The 16037-nt window shown below is 56.7% G+C and overlaps 3 protein-coding genes and 1 long non-coding RNA gene across 4 annotated transcripts; 2 read left to right on the top strand and 2 right to left on the bottom strand.

Annotated features, from left to right (window-relative positions):
* The first annotated feature begins 872 nt into the window (after positions 1-872).
* On the top strand, positions 873-5236 carry CLIC3 (chloride intracellular channel 3). The gene is made up of 6 exons (XM_081967043.1): positions 873-1442; positions 2505-2614; positions 2943-3068; positions 3239-3345; positions 3929-4104; positions 4458-5236. Exons 1-6 carry the CDS (start codon positions 1407-1409, stop codon positions 4614-4616), a joined length of 714 nt encoding a protein of 237 aa, XP_081823169.1. The 5' UTR covers positions 873-1406; the 3' UTR covers positions 4617-5236.
* Positions 5237-5431: 195 nt separating this feature from the next.
* PAXX (PAXX non-homologous end joining factor) lies at positions 5432-7981 on the bottom strand. The gene is made up of 7 exons (XM_081967044.1): positions 7848-7981; positions 7490-7550; positions 7348-7388; positions 6854-7044; positions 6310-6387; positions 5862-5949; positions 5432-5607 (listed from the first exon to the last, which is right to left on the bottom strand). The coding sequence occupies exons 1-7, from the start codon at positions 7937-7939 to the stop codon at positions 5568-5570; spliced, it is 591 nt and encodes a 196-aa protein (XP_081823170.1). The 5' UTR covers positions 7940-7981; the 3' UTR covers positions 5432-5567.
* Positions 7982-7989: 8 nt separating this feature from the next.
* On the top strand, positions 7990-13415 carry TMEM141 (transmembrane protein 141). The gene is made up of 5 exons (XM_081967056.1): positions 7990-8128; positions 8302-8359; positions 8479-8547; positions 8792-8890; positions 13215-13415. The coding sequence occupies exons 1-4, from the start codon at positions 8102-8104 to the stop codon at positions 8881-8883; spliced, it is 246 nt and encodes an 81-aa protein (XP_081823182.1). The 5' UTR covers positions 7990-8101; the 3' UTR covers positions 8884-8890; positions 13215-13415.
* LOC309399690 lies at positions 11119-12022 on the bottom strand. The gene is made up of 3 exons (XR_014176558.1): positions 11840-12022; positions 11420-11518; positions 11119-11289 (listed from the first exon to the last, which is right to left on the bottom strand). It is a non-coding gene; the product is annotated as an uncharacterized lncRNA (long non-coding RNA).
* Positions 13416-16037: the final 2622 nt, after the last annotated feature.

The following is a 16037-nucleotide window of genomic DNA, read 5'->3' as shown; positions in this document are numbered from 1 at the left end:
GGGATATTTTTATCATCTTAGAATATCCACAACTTTCACTCACCTGTGTGCTGCTCCTTAAGTCACTTCCCCCTGATCAAGGCAGGTGGGGAGGGGGGAGGGGGGGCAATGGAAGCACGGGGGAGGAAGGGGGGTGCTGGTTTGAACCCCGTCTCTCAGTCCTGGGCGTGGCAGGCTGGCATTTTCAACAGCGCCATCCGGCCGAGGGTTTAATTACACCCACGCTGGGAACACCACCTTAATAAACAGAGCGGGAGAATTGTGCAGAAATGCGATGGTTGTTTTGATGTTCCCGGAAGTGTGCATCTCACACTTTCTGCCTTTTGAGGAGCCGAAAACCAGCCAGGGCTGGGCAAGGGAGCCGGGCAGTTTGCAGAAGAAGACACGCCTTGCCCCGGCTGCCCCAGGCCTGGGGTTCCCAAGAGACGGGGTGAGGAGATGTCGCCGGGAGGAAGTGGCTGGGCCAAGGGGGAGGTGAACGATGGGCTCCCGGCTCCTCTCCACCCAATCATCCACGCCAGCCTTTCGCAAGGCTTCCTCCACTGCCCTGGCTCCCCCCTGGGATCTCGCTGTGAATCTGGGGCTCCTAGAAGGAAAAGAGAAAAATCGACCCTGCCTGAGAGGGATGAGAAGGGCCTGTATCCGTGATGGTGAACCTATGGCACACGTGTCCAAAGTGGCACATAAAGCCATGTCACCTGGCACACGCGGCCACGCTTGTTTGTCTTCCGGGTACGCACGCACGCACATACGACCATCAGCTGTCCTTTGCATGCGCGGCAGTGCTAAAAACCAGTGTGCGCATGGAAGCCCACATGCGTGCTAGAGCCCGGAAGTTTGGCTTTTCTGGAGACGGTCCCCAATGAGTGCGTGTGTGACATTTCCACGCGACCTTTTTGACACTCGGTGCCGAAAAGGTTCGCCATCTCTGGTTTTTATGAACCTATGTAATCAACATGGTAGTGGCAAAAATCTCTCTCTCTTTTTTTTCCATTTCCCTTTGCAAAACCCAGCCTTCCTGGCGCTTCGGTCTCTACCAAGCCAGGAGGGACGGAGGGACTCTTCCTCCCTCGTGAGGCCAGGGCCAGCTTTGCCATTGCCCAGATGCCCCTCCTGGCTTTCAACAGCCTCAGCGGGCGGCCTGTGGTGTCCCGTGATGGGGGGGCTTTCATGGAGCTGCCCAAACACCCTCTGGCTGCCCAGGGACCCCCAGCTCGGGCTCTGCCCTTCTGCCGTTGCCACCCAAGGAACCAGGGAGTGCCCCGGATTGGGTGGCTGCGGAAACAGGGCGTTGGGAGGCGAGGAAGAAAGAATGCGGCTGGTGAAGCTCTCGGGAGGGTGTGTCGAATTTATAACGCAGATCCGAGCGGCTGCTGGGCAGCTTTCCCTGCTGGAGCCCAGAGAGGATGGCGGAGGGTTGCAAGCTCCAGCTGTTTGTCAAGGTAAGAGCCGCCCTGCCTTCCCTCTGCTGCTTGGGCTGGGCTGCTCCGGATGGGACCTCGGCTGGCCAGGCCAAAGTCACCGATTGGAGACCTGGAGGAAGGGCCTCCAGACAGTCCCATCTGCTAAGCGAGTTGCCGGAGAGCCCAAAAGCTGAAGGGCAGAGTGGATGCTTCCTTTCCAGCTGCGAGGCAGGCCCTCTGGGTCCAGCTGGCCTCCGGACAGCCAGGGTTTCCCCTCAACATCTGGCCGGAGGGGACCTGCGAGCCCTGGAGCGGGGCCCAGGGGAGGGTGCATCTTGCAGGGAGGGGCTGGGAAGTCCTGAGCGCGCCTTTTCTTTCCATGAGAAGAGAGCTGCAACGGTCCTGTTTCCCCCCACTTGGAGCCGAAGGGATATTTTTGCGTGCAGCTGTGTCCCAAGAGAGGAGGACTTTGCCCGAATCCATTTCGCAAAATGAAACTGCCAAATCCCTGCCTCGAGGCACCTGTCCTGGCAGAGGGAGCCTCTCTTGGCCAACCTGAAACTCTGCCTTGGTTTTGGATTTGGCCCGGGAACAATCTGATCCCAGCCAAGAGCTGGGATGGGGGCGGGGCTCCTTGGTCCCCCGCTCGGCACAAGGGGGCTGGTTGGGCGGGGCTGAGAGCTCCCATGTCCCCCCTGGAAGGCATGTCAGGAAAGGGCTGCGAGGGCTGCTTTGGTGCCGGTGAGGCTGAAGGAAACGGTGTCCGAACCATCTTCCCATAAAGGCCTGTGCTGATCCAAAAATAACTTTATCTACGAGGAAGGAATTGACAAGCGTTGAAACCAGACTGAAATCCCGGGGGAGTTTAGACAGCGGAGCGAAAGGCTTAAAGGAGTGTTTCTGCTGCTGACCCACTTCACTGGCGCAGTCCTGGGTGGGAGGATGGGATTTGTAGTGCCATGCATTCGGTGGATGGCATGTTTAAGGAAAGATGGCATGTTGCTTTTAACCCTAGTTTGCCCAAAGGGGTACTGGAGCTCATTTCTCCTGCCAGGATGCCTCTCCGGGCCCTCTATTGACTCCCCTCCCTGCCCCGTTTAGGCCAGCACGGATGGAGAGACCATAGGGCACTGCCCTTTCTGCCAACGCCTTTTCATGGTCCTTCTGCTCAAGGGGGTGCCCTTCACTCTGACCACAGTGGACACTAAGAGGTAAGGGCCAAAGGGAGGCCAAGAATCTCGCCTGCTGACAGTTGGCGATGCTGAACCTGCCTGGCAATTCCCCTTTGATCTCCCCCCCCCCAAAATCCCCTGGCAGGTGATGGGGATTGTTGCCTCACCCACCTGGGGGCCCTGGGGTTAGAAAAGCTGCCCTAGAGCCCGGTGGATGGGAGGGTGTCTGGGTTTGGGGGCCGTTGGGGAGCTGCATCTGGGAAAAAAGGCCTCTGTATGATCCAGGCTCCTGGGAATGTCCCTTGTGGGGATACAGAAAGAGGGGGGCACCTCCATTTCCCAGGCTCAACCCCCTTTTCCCTCACAGGTCCCTGGATGTCCTGAAAGATTTCGCCCCAGGAGCCCAGCTGCCCGTCCTGCTCTACGACGGGGAGCCCAAAACAGACACCATCAGGATCGAAGAGTTTCTGGAGGAGACCCTGAACCCCCCTGAGTAAGCGGTGGGCGTCCCCATCCAGTGAGGGGGGGAGTCCAAGGGAGGGGAGGAGCAAGAGCCCTCCTCCCCATCTTCTCAAAGGCAAGGCAGGATTCTGCCCATTGTGCAGGTGGGGAGACTGAGGCCAGGAGCCGCAGCAGTCAGCATTCCTCTGTCTTCCCCCGCAGGTTCCCCAGCCTGGCGCCCAAGTACAAGGAGTCCACCTTAGCCGGGAATGACATCTTCCACAGGTTCTCCGCCTACATCAAGAACCCGATACCAGCTCAGGACGAAAGTGAGACTGGGGAAGGGGCTTTGGACTACCACCCCCCCCCCCGTCCTCCCTAGCTAGCATGTGCCAAGGCCCTTAGCTGAGTCCAGTCCTTTGGGGGACTTAGAGGTAGACTGTGTTGAGCCACGGAGGCTCCATTGGAGGTCTGGAGAGCAGCACGGAGGAGGCCCAGCTGCCTTCCTTCCAATTTGCAATCAGGGACAAAGTGGGGGAGGGCAGTACAAGAAGAGGCGACGTCCCTTCCCTGCAGGGGAGGCAGGCCGGGCACAGACCAAACGGGGGGGGTGTATCTTCCCTTGGTCAGCGAGTTGAGTGGCAGCCGATGGAGCGAGGGGGCAAAATGGATGTAATCAAGTGGTCAAGCAACAGAGAGACACCTCTGAGCATCTCAAATACCAGAGCAAAAGCATCTTTCGAAGGGGGCATCTTTAGAAGCATCTTTAGAAGCTCAGGCCCGACTGAATCTTCGGCTTCCCAAGGAATGGCTGAGTAGCGGATCAAGCCCCCACCTTAGGGGCAGTCTATCTGGGCATCCCCCTGCTGCCGCCTGCCCCAGAGGCTAACTCCTTGGGTGTTTTCCCCACAGCTCTGCTCCAGGCCCTCCTCAAAGCCTTCCGTAAGCTGGACCAATTCTTGAACACCCCTCTGCACTACGAGCTCGTCCGAGACCCAGAGCTGGTCATCTCCCGGCGGAGGTTCCTGGATGGGGACCAGATGACCCTGGCCGACTGCAACCTGCTCCCCAAACTCAACATTGTTAATGTGAGAAGCCCCCGAGGGCGGCAGAGCCCCCTTCTTCTCCTCCCCAGGGGGCCCCTCCGGCTGCTCTGGGCACCCTCTTCTGCCGGGCATTTCCTGGGGCCGAATTCCCCTCTGCGTCTCCTCCGGGAGCACCTAACGTATTCAAGGAAGGGCGGGCCTCCCCTCCACCCCACCCTCCACGGAGCCATAATTATCCCAAAACGCAGCACAAACAAAATTTGGTATCCCCGGAATCTCGACCTTCCAGTTTGGGTTCATCTTGAGAACGAAGTCAGCGGAATAAAGGGACGGCTGGCACTGCCACCCTCGGCTCTGGGAGGCGCTGACTTTGGCTTCCTTCCCTTGTCCTGCAGGTTGCGTGCCAGCACTACCGCCAGGCGGGCATCCCCAGAGAGCTGCGGGGCATCGGGCGCTACCTGGAGTGCGCTGCTGAGACCAAGGAATTCCAGTACACCTGCCCGGACCCCCAGGAGATCATCCAGGCCTACCACGGCGTGGTCAGGCAGCCTTAATAGCCTCCTTCGCTCGCCCCCCTGGCTAAAGTCGGGGTCTGGCTAGGTCTGCCTGGCAGCCCCCTGGCTCCTCTTCCTTCTCTCTCTGAGCCACCCATAGTGGAAGAAAGCAGGGCAGGCCCAGATGAGGGGGCCCCCCGTGGGCATGGTCTTTAGGTGGGTTTGGCATCGCCATCTTCCCGTCCCGCCAAGGCAGCGGGTTCTACGCAATGGGATCAGGCCCTGCCCCTGGGCAGTACTGGCAGTGCCAATGTGCTGTGGAGGTCTTTGGCTAGTCCCTTTCTTCTCTGGGGGGGCTCCCCTCTCTTCCTCAGCCTGGAAGAATTGAGGGAGGGCAGTCAGCTCCTTTCACGCCTGCGAAGGTGGCCTGAAGGCCTTGAAGTGGGGCTGGGGGCTTCTTAGCTCATTGGAAACTGGGGGAGACCCTCGCTGGAGCAGCCTTGCACACAATCTGCCTCTCGTGTTTGTGTGTGTGTGTGTGTGTGTGTGAGAGAGAGAGAGAGCACGTCTGCATTTCCACATTCTCTCTTCCCCCATGGCTCTTTTTAAGTGCAATACCCCCTCCCCCCAAATGTCCAATGCTTTACCTGTCTTTCCCCAAAATTAAATGGATGCTAATATATCAATAGAGAATTTAGAATCCGTCGGTTTTTGTGCCCTAGACAAAGTACTTTCCTGCAGAATCAGTTAGAATTGGAATATTCTCTCCCTGTTGTCCAAACTGCCCCCTCCCCAAAGGAGAATTTACTCCCACTACTCTAGATTTTTGTCCTCCCCCCACTCCAAAGAATTTGGCCCAGAAAGAACAAAGTGAGTAAAATCAAGCATTTTATTGTCTCCTCCTTTCTATATAATACATATAAAAATATACTTGGTGTAGTTTTAAGGCTTAAATAATGTTAAAAATCTCCATGTTGAAGTAGTTCTTTCCCATTTGATTTGGAAAACGGTTCAGGCGTCTTCAAAGTCCACCCCTGTCGGGGTCTTCTTGCTAGAGCGAGACGGAAACCCCGTATGAGCATCCTTCACGCCTTCAAACGCCCCTCCCCGCTTCCGCCCCCTCCCTGGCACTGCCATCCTCAGGAAGAGTGGGCGCTGACTGGCAGGGAGAAGGAAGCTGCTGGGGGCCGCTGAGAGACGCTGGATTTGCACACCTGTCACACCCTAATAGTTGGGAGCTACCTCACTGGGCATGATGGGTCAGCTCCATCCAAGCAATGGGACCAGTGCAGCCCAAGTGGTTACCTTCTGAATCCAGGGTTAATGAGGGACTCCCCAGGCAGGCGCCGCTTGCTCGGGCCGGCCCCTCCTCTGAGCTTCCGCGGACTGAAGTCTGTGGGGGGCAGAGAAATCGCAGTGACATCTTCCTCGCATGAGCCAGATTTAGGGGGCTGTTCTGGGGGAATTGCTACTTTTCCAGCAGTTTGGAGCATCCAAAGAGGGAGGTGAGGGCCCCCCTCGGGTAGCACCCAACATTGGCACAGACCTGACCCGGGCACCGTTTATCTCGCCCTTGGACGGTTCAGGCATCCAGGCAACTGGGTGTCTTAATCTGGTTTTTCTGGCCTGGGAAGGCAGATCTTTCGGAAGGGAGGGGCCGGGGGCAGGTTGTGTCAGCTTTCGTCTCCCTCTTCCGGATGGTTTGACTGGGAGGGGCGGAAGCGCACCCTCCCGACTGGATACCGCCTCTTACCTGTTCCCAAGAGACTCTGGCTTGCTGGGACCTTTCGGGGGCTCTTGAGGGCCACGGAGGGGGCAGCAGCTGTGCCCTCTGGGGAAGGAGGAGGAAGAGGAAGAGAAGCAGTCAGGCCCTGGCAGCCCCTGAGCCCAGAAACCCTCCAGGCCAAAAGGGGTCTTTCCCTTTGGTCAAAGCCCAGGCCCAGTCCCCCACCCCATCCCTGGGGGCAGATTTCTGCTGGGCAAAATGTTCCTTCAGTCCTGCTTGTTCTTAAAGTGCCCTGGGCAGCAATCCCTACAGAAGGTAACAGGAGCTTCAGTCCCAGAGGGACCCCAAGAGCCATGCCCATTCCCTGCCCCCCGCCCCTCCTCTTTTTACAGCCACTGAGCCCCACACTTCTCCCTGCCCCTTCCCCTAGCAGAGAGCCCAGCGCTTTCTGTGTTGATGGCTGTGGCTGCCAGTTATTATTATTTTTTAAAGTGCCATGGTTTGGGGGGCTTTGATTCCCCGACGGGAACACTGCCATCCACCCAGGCCTCCTCCAGGGACCCAGCTGCACCTTCCAGGCGCTTGTCCAGCGCCTGCAGCTGCTCCACCAGGCCGAAGGTGAGCTCCTGCAGCTGCCTCCTGGCCTCGGGGAGTGAGGCTTTGTCCAGGTCGAAGGTCACACTCTGCCCACCGTCCTGGACCTGCAGCGTGGCCTTGGCGTCATGGAGAGTGAGGATGGGCGCCTGGCCCTGCAAGAGTTCCCTGCAAAGAGTGGAGAGTGACTGGCTGTGCCCTGGAGGTGCCAGGAGGCAGAGCTGGGAGGGCATGGCAGCCATGCTGAAGCAGGCAGGGAATTCACTCCCCATCTGGGCAGTCAGTGGCAGCCCTGCATGAAAGCCAAGGGCGCCCCTCTCGGCCAGCCCTGGCATCTCCCCTTCCGGCTTCCTGCTCCGGCTGTCTTCCTGCTTACGGGCGCCTCCAACTGCTGAAGGAGCTGCCCACCCTGCGGAATCCGCCCTGGGAAGGGAGCGAGGGAGCAGAACCATGGCCAGCGACCCCACTCACCGCAATCTGGAGAGGCTGCCGGCGGGCGAGCCGGGTTCCTCCTGCGCCAAGAGGAAAGTACAGTCAGCCGCGGGGCGCGCGAGGGGCGCAGCGCCAAGGACCCCAGACCCGGGGAGAAGCAGGGGGGACCCTCCCTCCGCACCTGTCCGTGCAGCTTCTCCGGAGGGACGCTGCAGCTCCAGAACTCCCAAGCGTCGGTCAGCCTGCGGGCAGGGAAGGAAGGGAGGGAGGGAGGGAGGAAGGGAGACGGTTGGCACAAAGGAGCTTCTCGCCGGCAGGAGGGGAAGAGATGGCGAGGAGGGCGGGGGATCCCAGCCTGGGCTCTTCTCTGCCAGCCTCCAGAGCCGAGGGTGAAGTGGCATCAAAGGGGCGCTTCTGAGAAGGGGGGGAGGCAGGCATTGTTGAGGGGGGAGGGGCTTCCCAGGCTCTCTGCACACGCTCAGGGGCCAAGGAAGAGGCTGCCGGGGGCAGAGCCCAGCCCCAGGGGGTCCCGCACTTACTGCAGCCGCGGAGAGGCGCCTCCGTCCCGGCAGAAGCAAAGGAACCGCCGCCCTCCGTGGCTCAGTACGCTCAGCGGCCGCGGCGCCGCCATATCTCCCGGCCGCGCGCCAGCCTCCGGCAGGGGCGTCTGACCTCCGTGGGCTCCCGCTCGAGCGGCGCCTGCCGGCCGAACTCCGCAGCTGAAGCTCCGGCCGCCTCCGCCGGCCCTGCAGAGGGAGCTCTGGCCGCCGGGCGCCCGCCCAGGGAAGACGCCATGCCGCCCGCCACGCCAACCGACCCGGTGAGTGGCTCGGCCGGCTGCGTCTGCGTGGGCGCCCGGGGACGGGCGGGCAGAGGGCAGCGGCCGCGGGGCGAGGGGGAGGCGCGGGCGGGGGGAGAAGGCGGGCGAGGGGGGCGCCGCTGGAGCCCGGGTGGAGGGCGAGTTTGACCCGGGTCGTCTCTTCCGCGCTGCAGGAGTTCGCCTTGTGCCAGGCTTTCGTGCGCCTGAAAGGGCTGGCCGTGTTCGCCATGGGTAAGCCTCCCCTGTCCGGGGGTCCCATGGGGGGGGGGTGGCCTTGAAGGGCAAAGGGGGGGGGGTAATCCTTGCTGCCTTGAAGGCGCTGGCCTGAGCCTCTGCTTGTCTCCACGCAGGTACCGGAGTGGCCTTTGCTGTCCTCAGGAAGCCCCTTCCTCTCCCCTGGAGCGGGCTCCTCTCTCTGGGTTGGTATTTCTAGGGTGCGCTCCCCCCCCACAAATCTCAGAGGTAAACCAGCCCTTGGTGGTGGGGGGCGACTAAAATTCTTTTGCCTTGGCTGAATCTAGGCCCCTGGGGAAGGAGGGGGGGTCCCACCAGAGACGAAATTTCCCCCTTGGGCGTTCCCAACCCCAACCCTGGTTGGGCGACCCCTTGGATTGGGAAGAAAGGCGATTTCAGAGGGACTTTCCTCTTCTTGGACTCCTGCAGCTCTGGCTGCCTTACCCACCTACGCAGTTACCCGGAACCAGCTGAAGGACTGTGCTGACAAGTGGGACTTCCAGGCCCCTCCCCAAAGGTAGCCCAAAGGTGAGCAAAGCTGTTCAGAGGCTGCAGCCACATTGCAAATCTCAACCAGGCAGGACTTGGAGGCCTGCTCAGGAGAAGCAACGCAGCCCGCTGGGGTTTTGTGCAATGTGTGAGCAAGGGGTGGGTGCCACTCGTTGCGTTGAGTGTCTCCTAGCCCGGCCCCTGGCAAAAGGCTGGCAGATTTTATGCCCTTGGAATAAAGGACACTCAGAGGCCTCTGGCTGGGTTGCAAAATTATTTATTCATTTTATTTATTAACTTTGGGTAGATTGGCAGCTCAACTCCTGCAAAGAGGAAGGGGGACAAAGGCCCTTCAGGATAGCTGTTCAAAGATCAGTTAACCACGTACATTTTCTAAAACGCAAACTCTTTGCCAAGGTAGCAAATCAAAAGCAGAGGGGGTGGACTAGATGCCCTTCGGGACCCCTCAGAAGGAAACCCCCATCAGTTGAAGGAGCCCCCTGAGTCGTAGGCCTGAATTTCATTTCTGCGTGCTTGTAGGAGTAGGGGAAGCCTCTCCCCGTTCTCCAGTTGATGCCATCTGCAAAAGACTGCTGTTCTCCCAGCCAATATTTCCCGTTGAGGTTGGAGTGGTGGCATTCATTGTATGTCTCAGTGCAGTTGAACTTTTGAGTGTCCAGCTTCCTCTCGTGGGTGGAGAAGGGCATGTGGTTGTGGTAGGAGAAAGAGTCCCCTGGAGGGAGAAGGGGTGTGTGTGCCAAGAAGGCCAGCCCAAGGCATCTCCAGGGCATCAGCCAGCCAGGGAGGGCAGTCCTTGGCCTGACTGGCACTGCCCAGCCCAGAGAGGCTCATGGAGAAGGACTTTTTGGGGAACTCGTCTGCGGAGCCCCCCGTGGAGTTGTCCAGAGTCAGCCGATACCAGTCGGATTCCGCTGCCGCCTGAAAGGATCCGTATTTGGCGAAGGAATGTTTATTTTCGAAATCCACGAAGTCAACACGCAACTCCTCCTCTCCTAGGAAGGAATTGGGGAATCAGGTCCACACCTGCAAAAACTCACTTGTGTGTGATTCACATGATACACTGCTCAGACACCGAGATCCACACTCAGTGAGAAGGTTCAGGCAGCAGCTCTGCCCAGCCCCAGGCCCAGCCCTGCGCCCCTCTCCCTTGGCAGCAGGAGGGTCCAGGGAGGAGAAGCCCCTCATCCAGAGAGATCAAGCGGTGAAGGTGGTCGATCCCCAGCCAGAATTCGCTCAGCTCAGTTCCAAATCCCTTCTTGTAGTCATCCCAGTCCCGGAAAAAATCCACTGAGTCATTCGACCTCCTTTGGAAGACCTGCGGGTGACATCCGGGCATCTTCCCCTTCCCATTGGGCAGGCTTTCTCTCCCCACGCCCCTCCCTCCCCAAATGTTGGGGGTCCCCAGAGCAACCCCTCCCCACCCAGAAACGCCGTGGGCCGGACTCACGAGCCATCCGCCTCCTTCGGTGTGCATGTCACACAGCACCCGCAGGGGCCGGCAGTCCTGGGGGTAGATGGTGTGCCAGCCGCTCAAGGACCACCCCCTGGGCCAGGAGCTCCTTGCAGCTTCGGGCACCTGGGCAGAAGGAGAGGCTGGCAAGGGGGGCGCTCCGTCCCCTCTGGAGGACGGGAAGTCTTTTTTTAAAAATTACAGCTCCCAAAACTCACATGGGAACTCTAAACCTGTACCAAACCTGGACCATAGGCAGAGACCACCAGGGCCCCCCAGAGCCACCAAGAATTCCTGGGGTCAAAGGTGTGTCTGTTGACAGGGGGAGCGAACTGGTTCCTGAATGTGACCTTTTCCAAATGAAGCCCCCCCCCTTATTGTAAAGAGAGGAGGAATGAAGAGCTCTAGGACTGGCACAAGGGGAGAAGGACACCCCTTTCTTCCTGGCACTCCAGCTGTGGAAATTCCCACACCCCTGGGAAGAGGGCCTGGAAGCCCCCTGGGCCTTCTCTTAATAGGGCAGAGTGTCGGAGGGAAACCCTGGGGAAAATAAAAGAGGGAAACCAGGGAGATGCCATGCCAGGTGTTTCTGTATTTCTGGATTTATTTCACTCATTCCAGGCAACGCGACCACTTCTCAATCAGTCCGTCTGGATTTTTCCCCTTCCAGCGCCAGGCCAGGGAGGGAGGACCACTCGACCCCACGGGAGGCAAGACGGTGGCAGAGCGGGGATGGGGAGGACCCTCTTCAGGAGAGGAATGAGGAAAAGCACACCGGATGTTTTGCTTGCTGGGTTTTATTGATGCTACATTTGACAAAGAAGGCTTGGCGTTTGCCCTCCAGCTGGCAGGAAGGCAGCCACCCGCCGGGGCCTCTTTAACAGAGACGGGGTCTCCCTGCTTCCCAACCAAGATGGGGGTTGGCTGGCAAGGACTCCTCTGTGCCCCTGGACTCCTTAGCACTCTTCTGCAGAGGAGAGGAGAGAGAATAATTGGTCATCGGAGGAGGGGCAGAAGGGAGGCAGGGAGGGAGGAGGCATCCTCCTCTGATGCCCTGGGGAGCCCAGAAGTGGAGATGCCAAGGACTGAAGAGTTACCTAGTGCGTCCATGGGCAGAATCTGTCCTGCGATGCCTGCAGAGCTGGCAAAGTTGGTAAATTTTATCATCAAATCCGTCGCCAAGCTTTTCTCTTTGGCTAGAGACAAGCAGGAACATTGAGGGAGTGGGGGGGGGTTAGGGCAACAAACCTGGGGTTTGTGGGGGGGCTGGTTAAACTGCTGGGGAGGATGGAGAGAATCGGAGGGGAGAGATCCAGAAGCTTCCCTTAGGGCAGAGATGCTGGGTGTGTGTGTGGCTGGAGTGGGGAGGGGACGTGTCTCCCCAGGAGGTCTTAGCCCCAAAGGTGGCGGTGGAGGTGGCCCATTGGGGGCAAGAAGCAAGGGAGGGCCCCTGCTTTGCTGACAGCATCCTTGGGAAGGGGAGACAAGGGTCTCTCCCGCCCCCCCAGCCCTCATACCTGCAAGCGTCAGGAAGGAGAATGACCCCCACCTGATGTAAGAGATTATGTAGCTTGTGTAGTCCGTGTCCACGACCTGAAGGATGCCGATGCCTTCGGCACAAGAGACAGGATGTTAAAGAACCCCTCGGGTCAGGAGTCCTGAGAGTGCCACCCGCTCTCCCTGCAGGAGCCCCCATCCTCTCCTGGGAGGTGGGGGCCTCGGGCCCGATGCTCCAAGGAGGGGGGACTGAAGCGTCTTGTGGAGCGTGGGGGGGAGGGAAGGGAGGGACCTCGCCACTTACTATTGATCTTGAATTTCCCCGGACTCCCGTGGACTTTGAAGTTGGAGCTCCTCTCCTTGCATTGGCCGTCCCTGGAAAGAAAAGGGAACTGCACACACCTTTGGGGGAGGGTCGGGGGGGGGGCAAGCGAGCCAGCTTCTGCATGAAGCCTTGCAGAGAACAGCCCGGTGCGCTGTTAACTGGAGCCTGGGCATTGTGGCAACAGGGGAGGAGGATGGATATGGGAGTCCCACGGGTGGAAAGGTTCCCAGCCACCACCACCCCTTTCCCCCCCGGGCTTTCCCCCCTCCTGCCTTCTGGGAGGGCAGGAGCCCCCAAGACCTACTGGAGGTACTTATAGCTGTAGAGGAGGCCTCCCTTCTTGGCGGCATTGAGTGTGTATTTAGGGAACCGGTCTTCAATAAATATGTTTGCCACGGGGTACCAATGCCCAACAATCTGGAAGGAGGAAGTGGCAGTTTGTTGGTGCTGAGGGGCCTCCAGAGTCCAAGCCCTTCCTGCCAGGCCTTGGGAAGCTCCATGCCAGCCGCACCAGCAGTCCAGGAGCCAACAAGGCCCTTTGGGGAAGCACCTGTGCCTGGCAGGGAGGACTTCTTGCTTTCCACCGCAGGGGGCTTCTGAATCCCGGAGAGACACCAAAGACCCGGGCAAAGGAAATGGGGTAAAAACCTGGCAGTGTGGAAGGAAGACGCCTCACCAGAGCCCAGAAGAGAGACAGCCGTGGAGGCTAATCCTCTCTGAGCCCAGAACCCCATTGTCTCCTCTATACCATTTGTAATTGGAGCCAACCCTTGTAGGACTGATGAGATTCCCTAGTTGGGTCGTGAAATGTCTTCCAGCCAGCCCAGAGAGCACCACAGACCCCCCTGGGGTCCCCTTCCCCTTAGAGTTGTGGGGGGAGAAGAATTCCCTTCCAGGATTCCCAGCTCTGACCTGTAGATTCTGGAAGTTCTCCATGGTGGGTAGGTCCAGTGCAGCTCCCAGCCAACAGACCCCGGCCAAGAGAAGGCTGCCCAGTAGAAGCTTCATAACTGCAACCCTTTTGCCCCTCTGAGTGGTCAGCCTCTCCCCTTGCCCCTTTTATCCTCCGGAGGCTCCTCCAGGCGAATCCACCCTTGTCCAGGAAGCCACGGAAGGAGGACGGCATGGACCACCGGCAGAAGCAATGGGCCCTGGGTGGCTGCCCTTCGGAACACTTCCGCATGGGACGTTCCCTGCAGGGACATTAAATCTGGAAGGTCTGGAACAAAATTAAAGCAAAACACTATATGAAAATACCGGCATGGCTTTCCACCATGGAAGCCATGACACAACCCAATACGCTAGATGTATCAAAAATGGTTAGGTATAATGAAATTTTAGATAACCAGGGGAATCTGAAAACGAACCAAGAAGTAAAAGATAACAATATCAATATAGATTGGTGGCCATACCTCCAATTACAATCAAAATATAAAAAAGATATAAAAGAATATGGAATATATACAGAACTGCAACAAATAGACAAAATCTTAATTGGCCCAGAAAACAAATTTATAACGAAAATGTATAAATATTTGTTAGAAATAAACTTAGAAGAAGAAATAGTTAAAGGCTGTATGATAGCATGGGCCAAAAATTTTGGTTATAATATAGATCTAGCGGATTGGGAAAAAATTTGGGATATAAATTATAAATTAATGAGATCAGCAACACTGAAAGAAAATATATACAAAATGTTTTATCGTTGGCACCTACCACCAACAAGATTGGCAAAAATGTACCCAACACTGAAACCGGAAATGTAAAAAAGAACAAGGGACCTATTACCACATGTGGTGGACCTGCCCAGAATCGCAAAAATATTGGAAAAGAATCTGGAAGTGGGCACAAGAAATTACGGGGGAACAAATAAAGTATAAACCCGAAACCTTCTTACTAGGAATAATTAAAGGGAACTACACAAAAAAAATTAAATATCTACTAACACATATTTTAACCAAAGCTAGAATTGCCTTTGCCCAATGCTGGAAGCAAAATAATACACCGCCAGATGAATTAGTGATTAAAAAAACCTTGTATTGTGCAGAGATGGACAAATTAACCCTAAAATTAAAGGACAAAGAAGATTCGGAATGCTACGAAATTTGGAATAAGTGGTATGAATGGTTGGATAATAAGAAAAACAATTAAGCTGAAAACAATATACATAAATAAACATAAAACTGTATATAAAAGTAGGTAAATATGTAAAATATCATAAAAATGTATAGATAAGATGACATAAGGATTGTAATATATGGTAAAGAGAGGAAAACATACATAGATAGGACGATGTAACATTGTACAAACTGTTGATATAAAGACTGTAATATGTGATAAAAAGACAAAAACAATAAAAAATTATTACAAAAAAAAAAAAAAAAACCTGGCAGTGTGGAAGGAAGACGCCTCACCAGAGCCCAGAAGAGAGACAGCCGTGGAGGCTAATCCTCTCTGAGCCCAGAACCCCATTATCTCCTCTATACCATTTGTAATAGGTGCCAACTCTTGCAGGACTGATGAGATTCCCTAGTTGGGTCGTGAAATGTCTTCCAGCCAGCCCAGAGAGCACCACAGACCCCCTTGAGGTCCCCTTCACCTTAGAGTTGGGGGGAGAAGAATTCCCTTCCAGGACTCCCAGCTCTGACCTTTTGGATATTTAGGGAACGCAAGATGGGAACATTAATGGTGGCTTCCACCCAGCAGACTCCGGCCAAGAGAAGGCTGCCCAGTAGAAGCTTCATAACTGCAACCCTTTTGCCCCTCTGAGTGGTCAGCCTCTCCCCTTGCCCCTTTTATCCTCCGGAGGCTCCTCCAGGCGAATCCACCCTTGTCCAGGAAGCCACGGAAGGAGGACGGCATGGACCACCGGCAGAGGCAATGGGCCCCGGGTGGCTGCCCTTCGGAACACTTCCGCATGGGACGTTCCCTGCAGGGAGCGCTTGGGAGCATGGCCTCCCCCCCCCTGGGCAGCCTGGAGGGTGTGGGGTCACAGTCCCGCCTGGAAGAACCCCAGTGTGCCCTTCCCAGCCTTTATCCTTTGCTCCCCAATATCCCTCTTTGAGCTGCGGAGGATGGGTGGGTGGAGAGAACTGGAGGAGCAAGACAAAAAGAGGCAGGGGCTGCCTCAGCCCCCCACCTCTCCCCCCAGGCCCCTCATCTGCCCAAAGGGAAGCCCTCACCTCTCTTTGTCTTATTTCCCACCCTTCAATTCCCTCTATCCATCCCCCGGGATTTGGGGGGCATTGCAGCCTCTGTGGGGATCCCAGTCCAGAGTCAGCCTTGTGTCTGGCAAGGAAACCCTTGGTCCTCTGCAGCTCCTCTCCTGGCCTGGTGGAAACTCTCCCGGTGAGGAGTTTCTTTCTTTTCTTATTCTTCCAATGCTTATTTCACTCATTAACCCTTAAAGTAATCCGTCAGGCAACATAACTGCTTCTCAACCAGTCTTTCCAGATTTGGCCCCTTCCAGGAATGGGGTGCATTTTCTTGGTTTTTTTGAGCTTGTGAGAGCATTTTATTTCTTCTGAGATTAATGGTGGGCAAAGAGATGCTTGTGGGTCCCTTTGGTTTCCTGGGAGAAAGGCGGGGAGCCCCCCCCCGGAGTGCCAGTCCAAGCACCTGTGAGGGAGGGTGGAACCCCAGGAGAGGCAAGAGCTGTGTGTATGTGTGTTTGTGTTTGTGTGTCTTCAGGAGAGGAATGAGGAAAAAAACACAAATTTCTGTTCTTTGCTGGGTTTTATTTATGCTTCATTTGACAAACAAAGCTTGACGTATGTCCTTGGGCAGAGACGGCGTCTTCTGGCTTTCCCAAGTGGGGTGGGGGTTTACTTTGCAAGGACCCCTCTGCGCCCCGAATCTTCACTCCTTCACCTTGACCCCTTAGCAGGTTTCTG

This window comes from Natrix helvetica, assembly GCF_964273705.1.
Source record: "Natrix helvetica genome assembly, chromosome: 15".
Lineage (NCBI taxonomy): Eukaryota > Metazoa > Chordata > Lepidosauria > Squamata > Natricidae > Natrix > Natrix helvetica.
The sequence above is the reverse complement of the archived record's forward strand: the minus strand, read 5'-3'. Positions and strand labels throughout refer to the sequence as shown.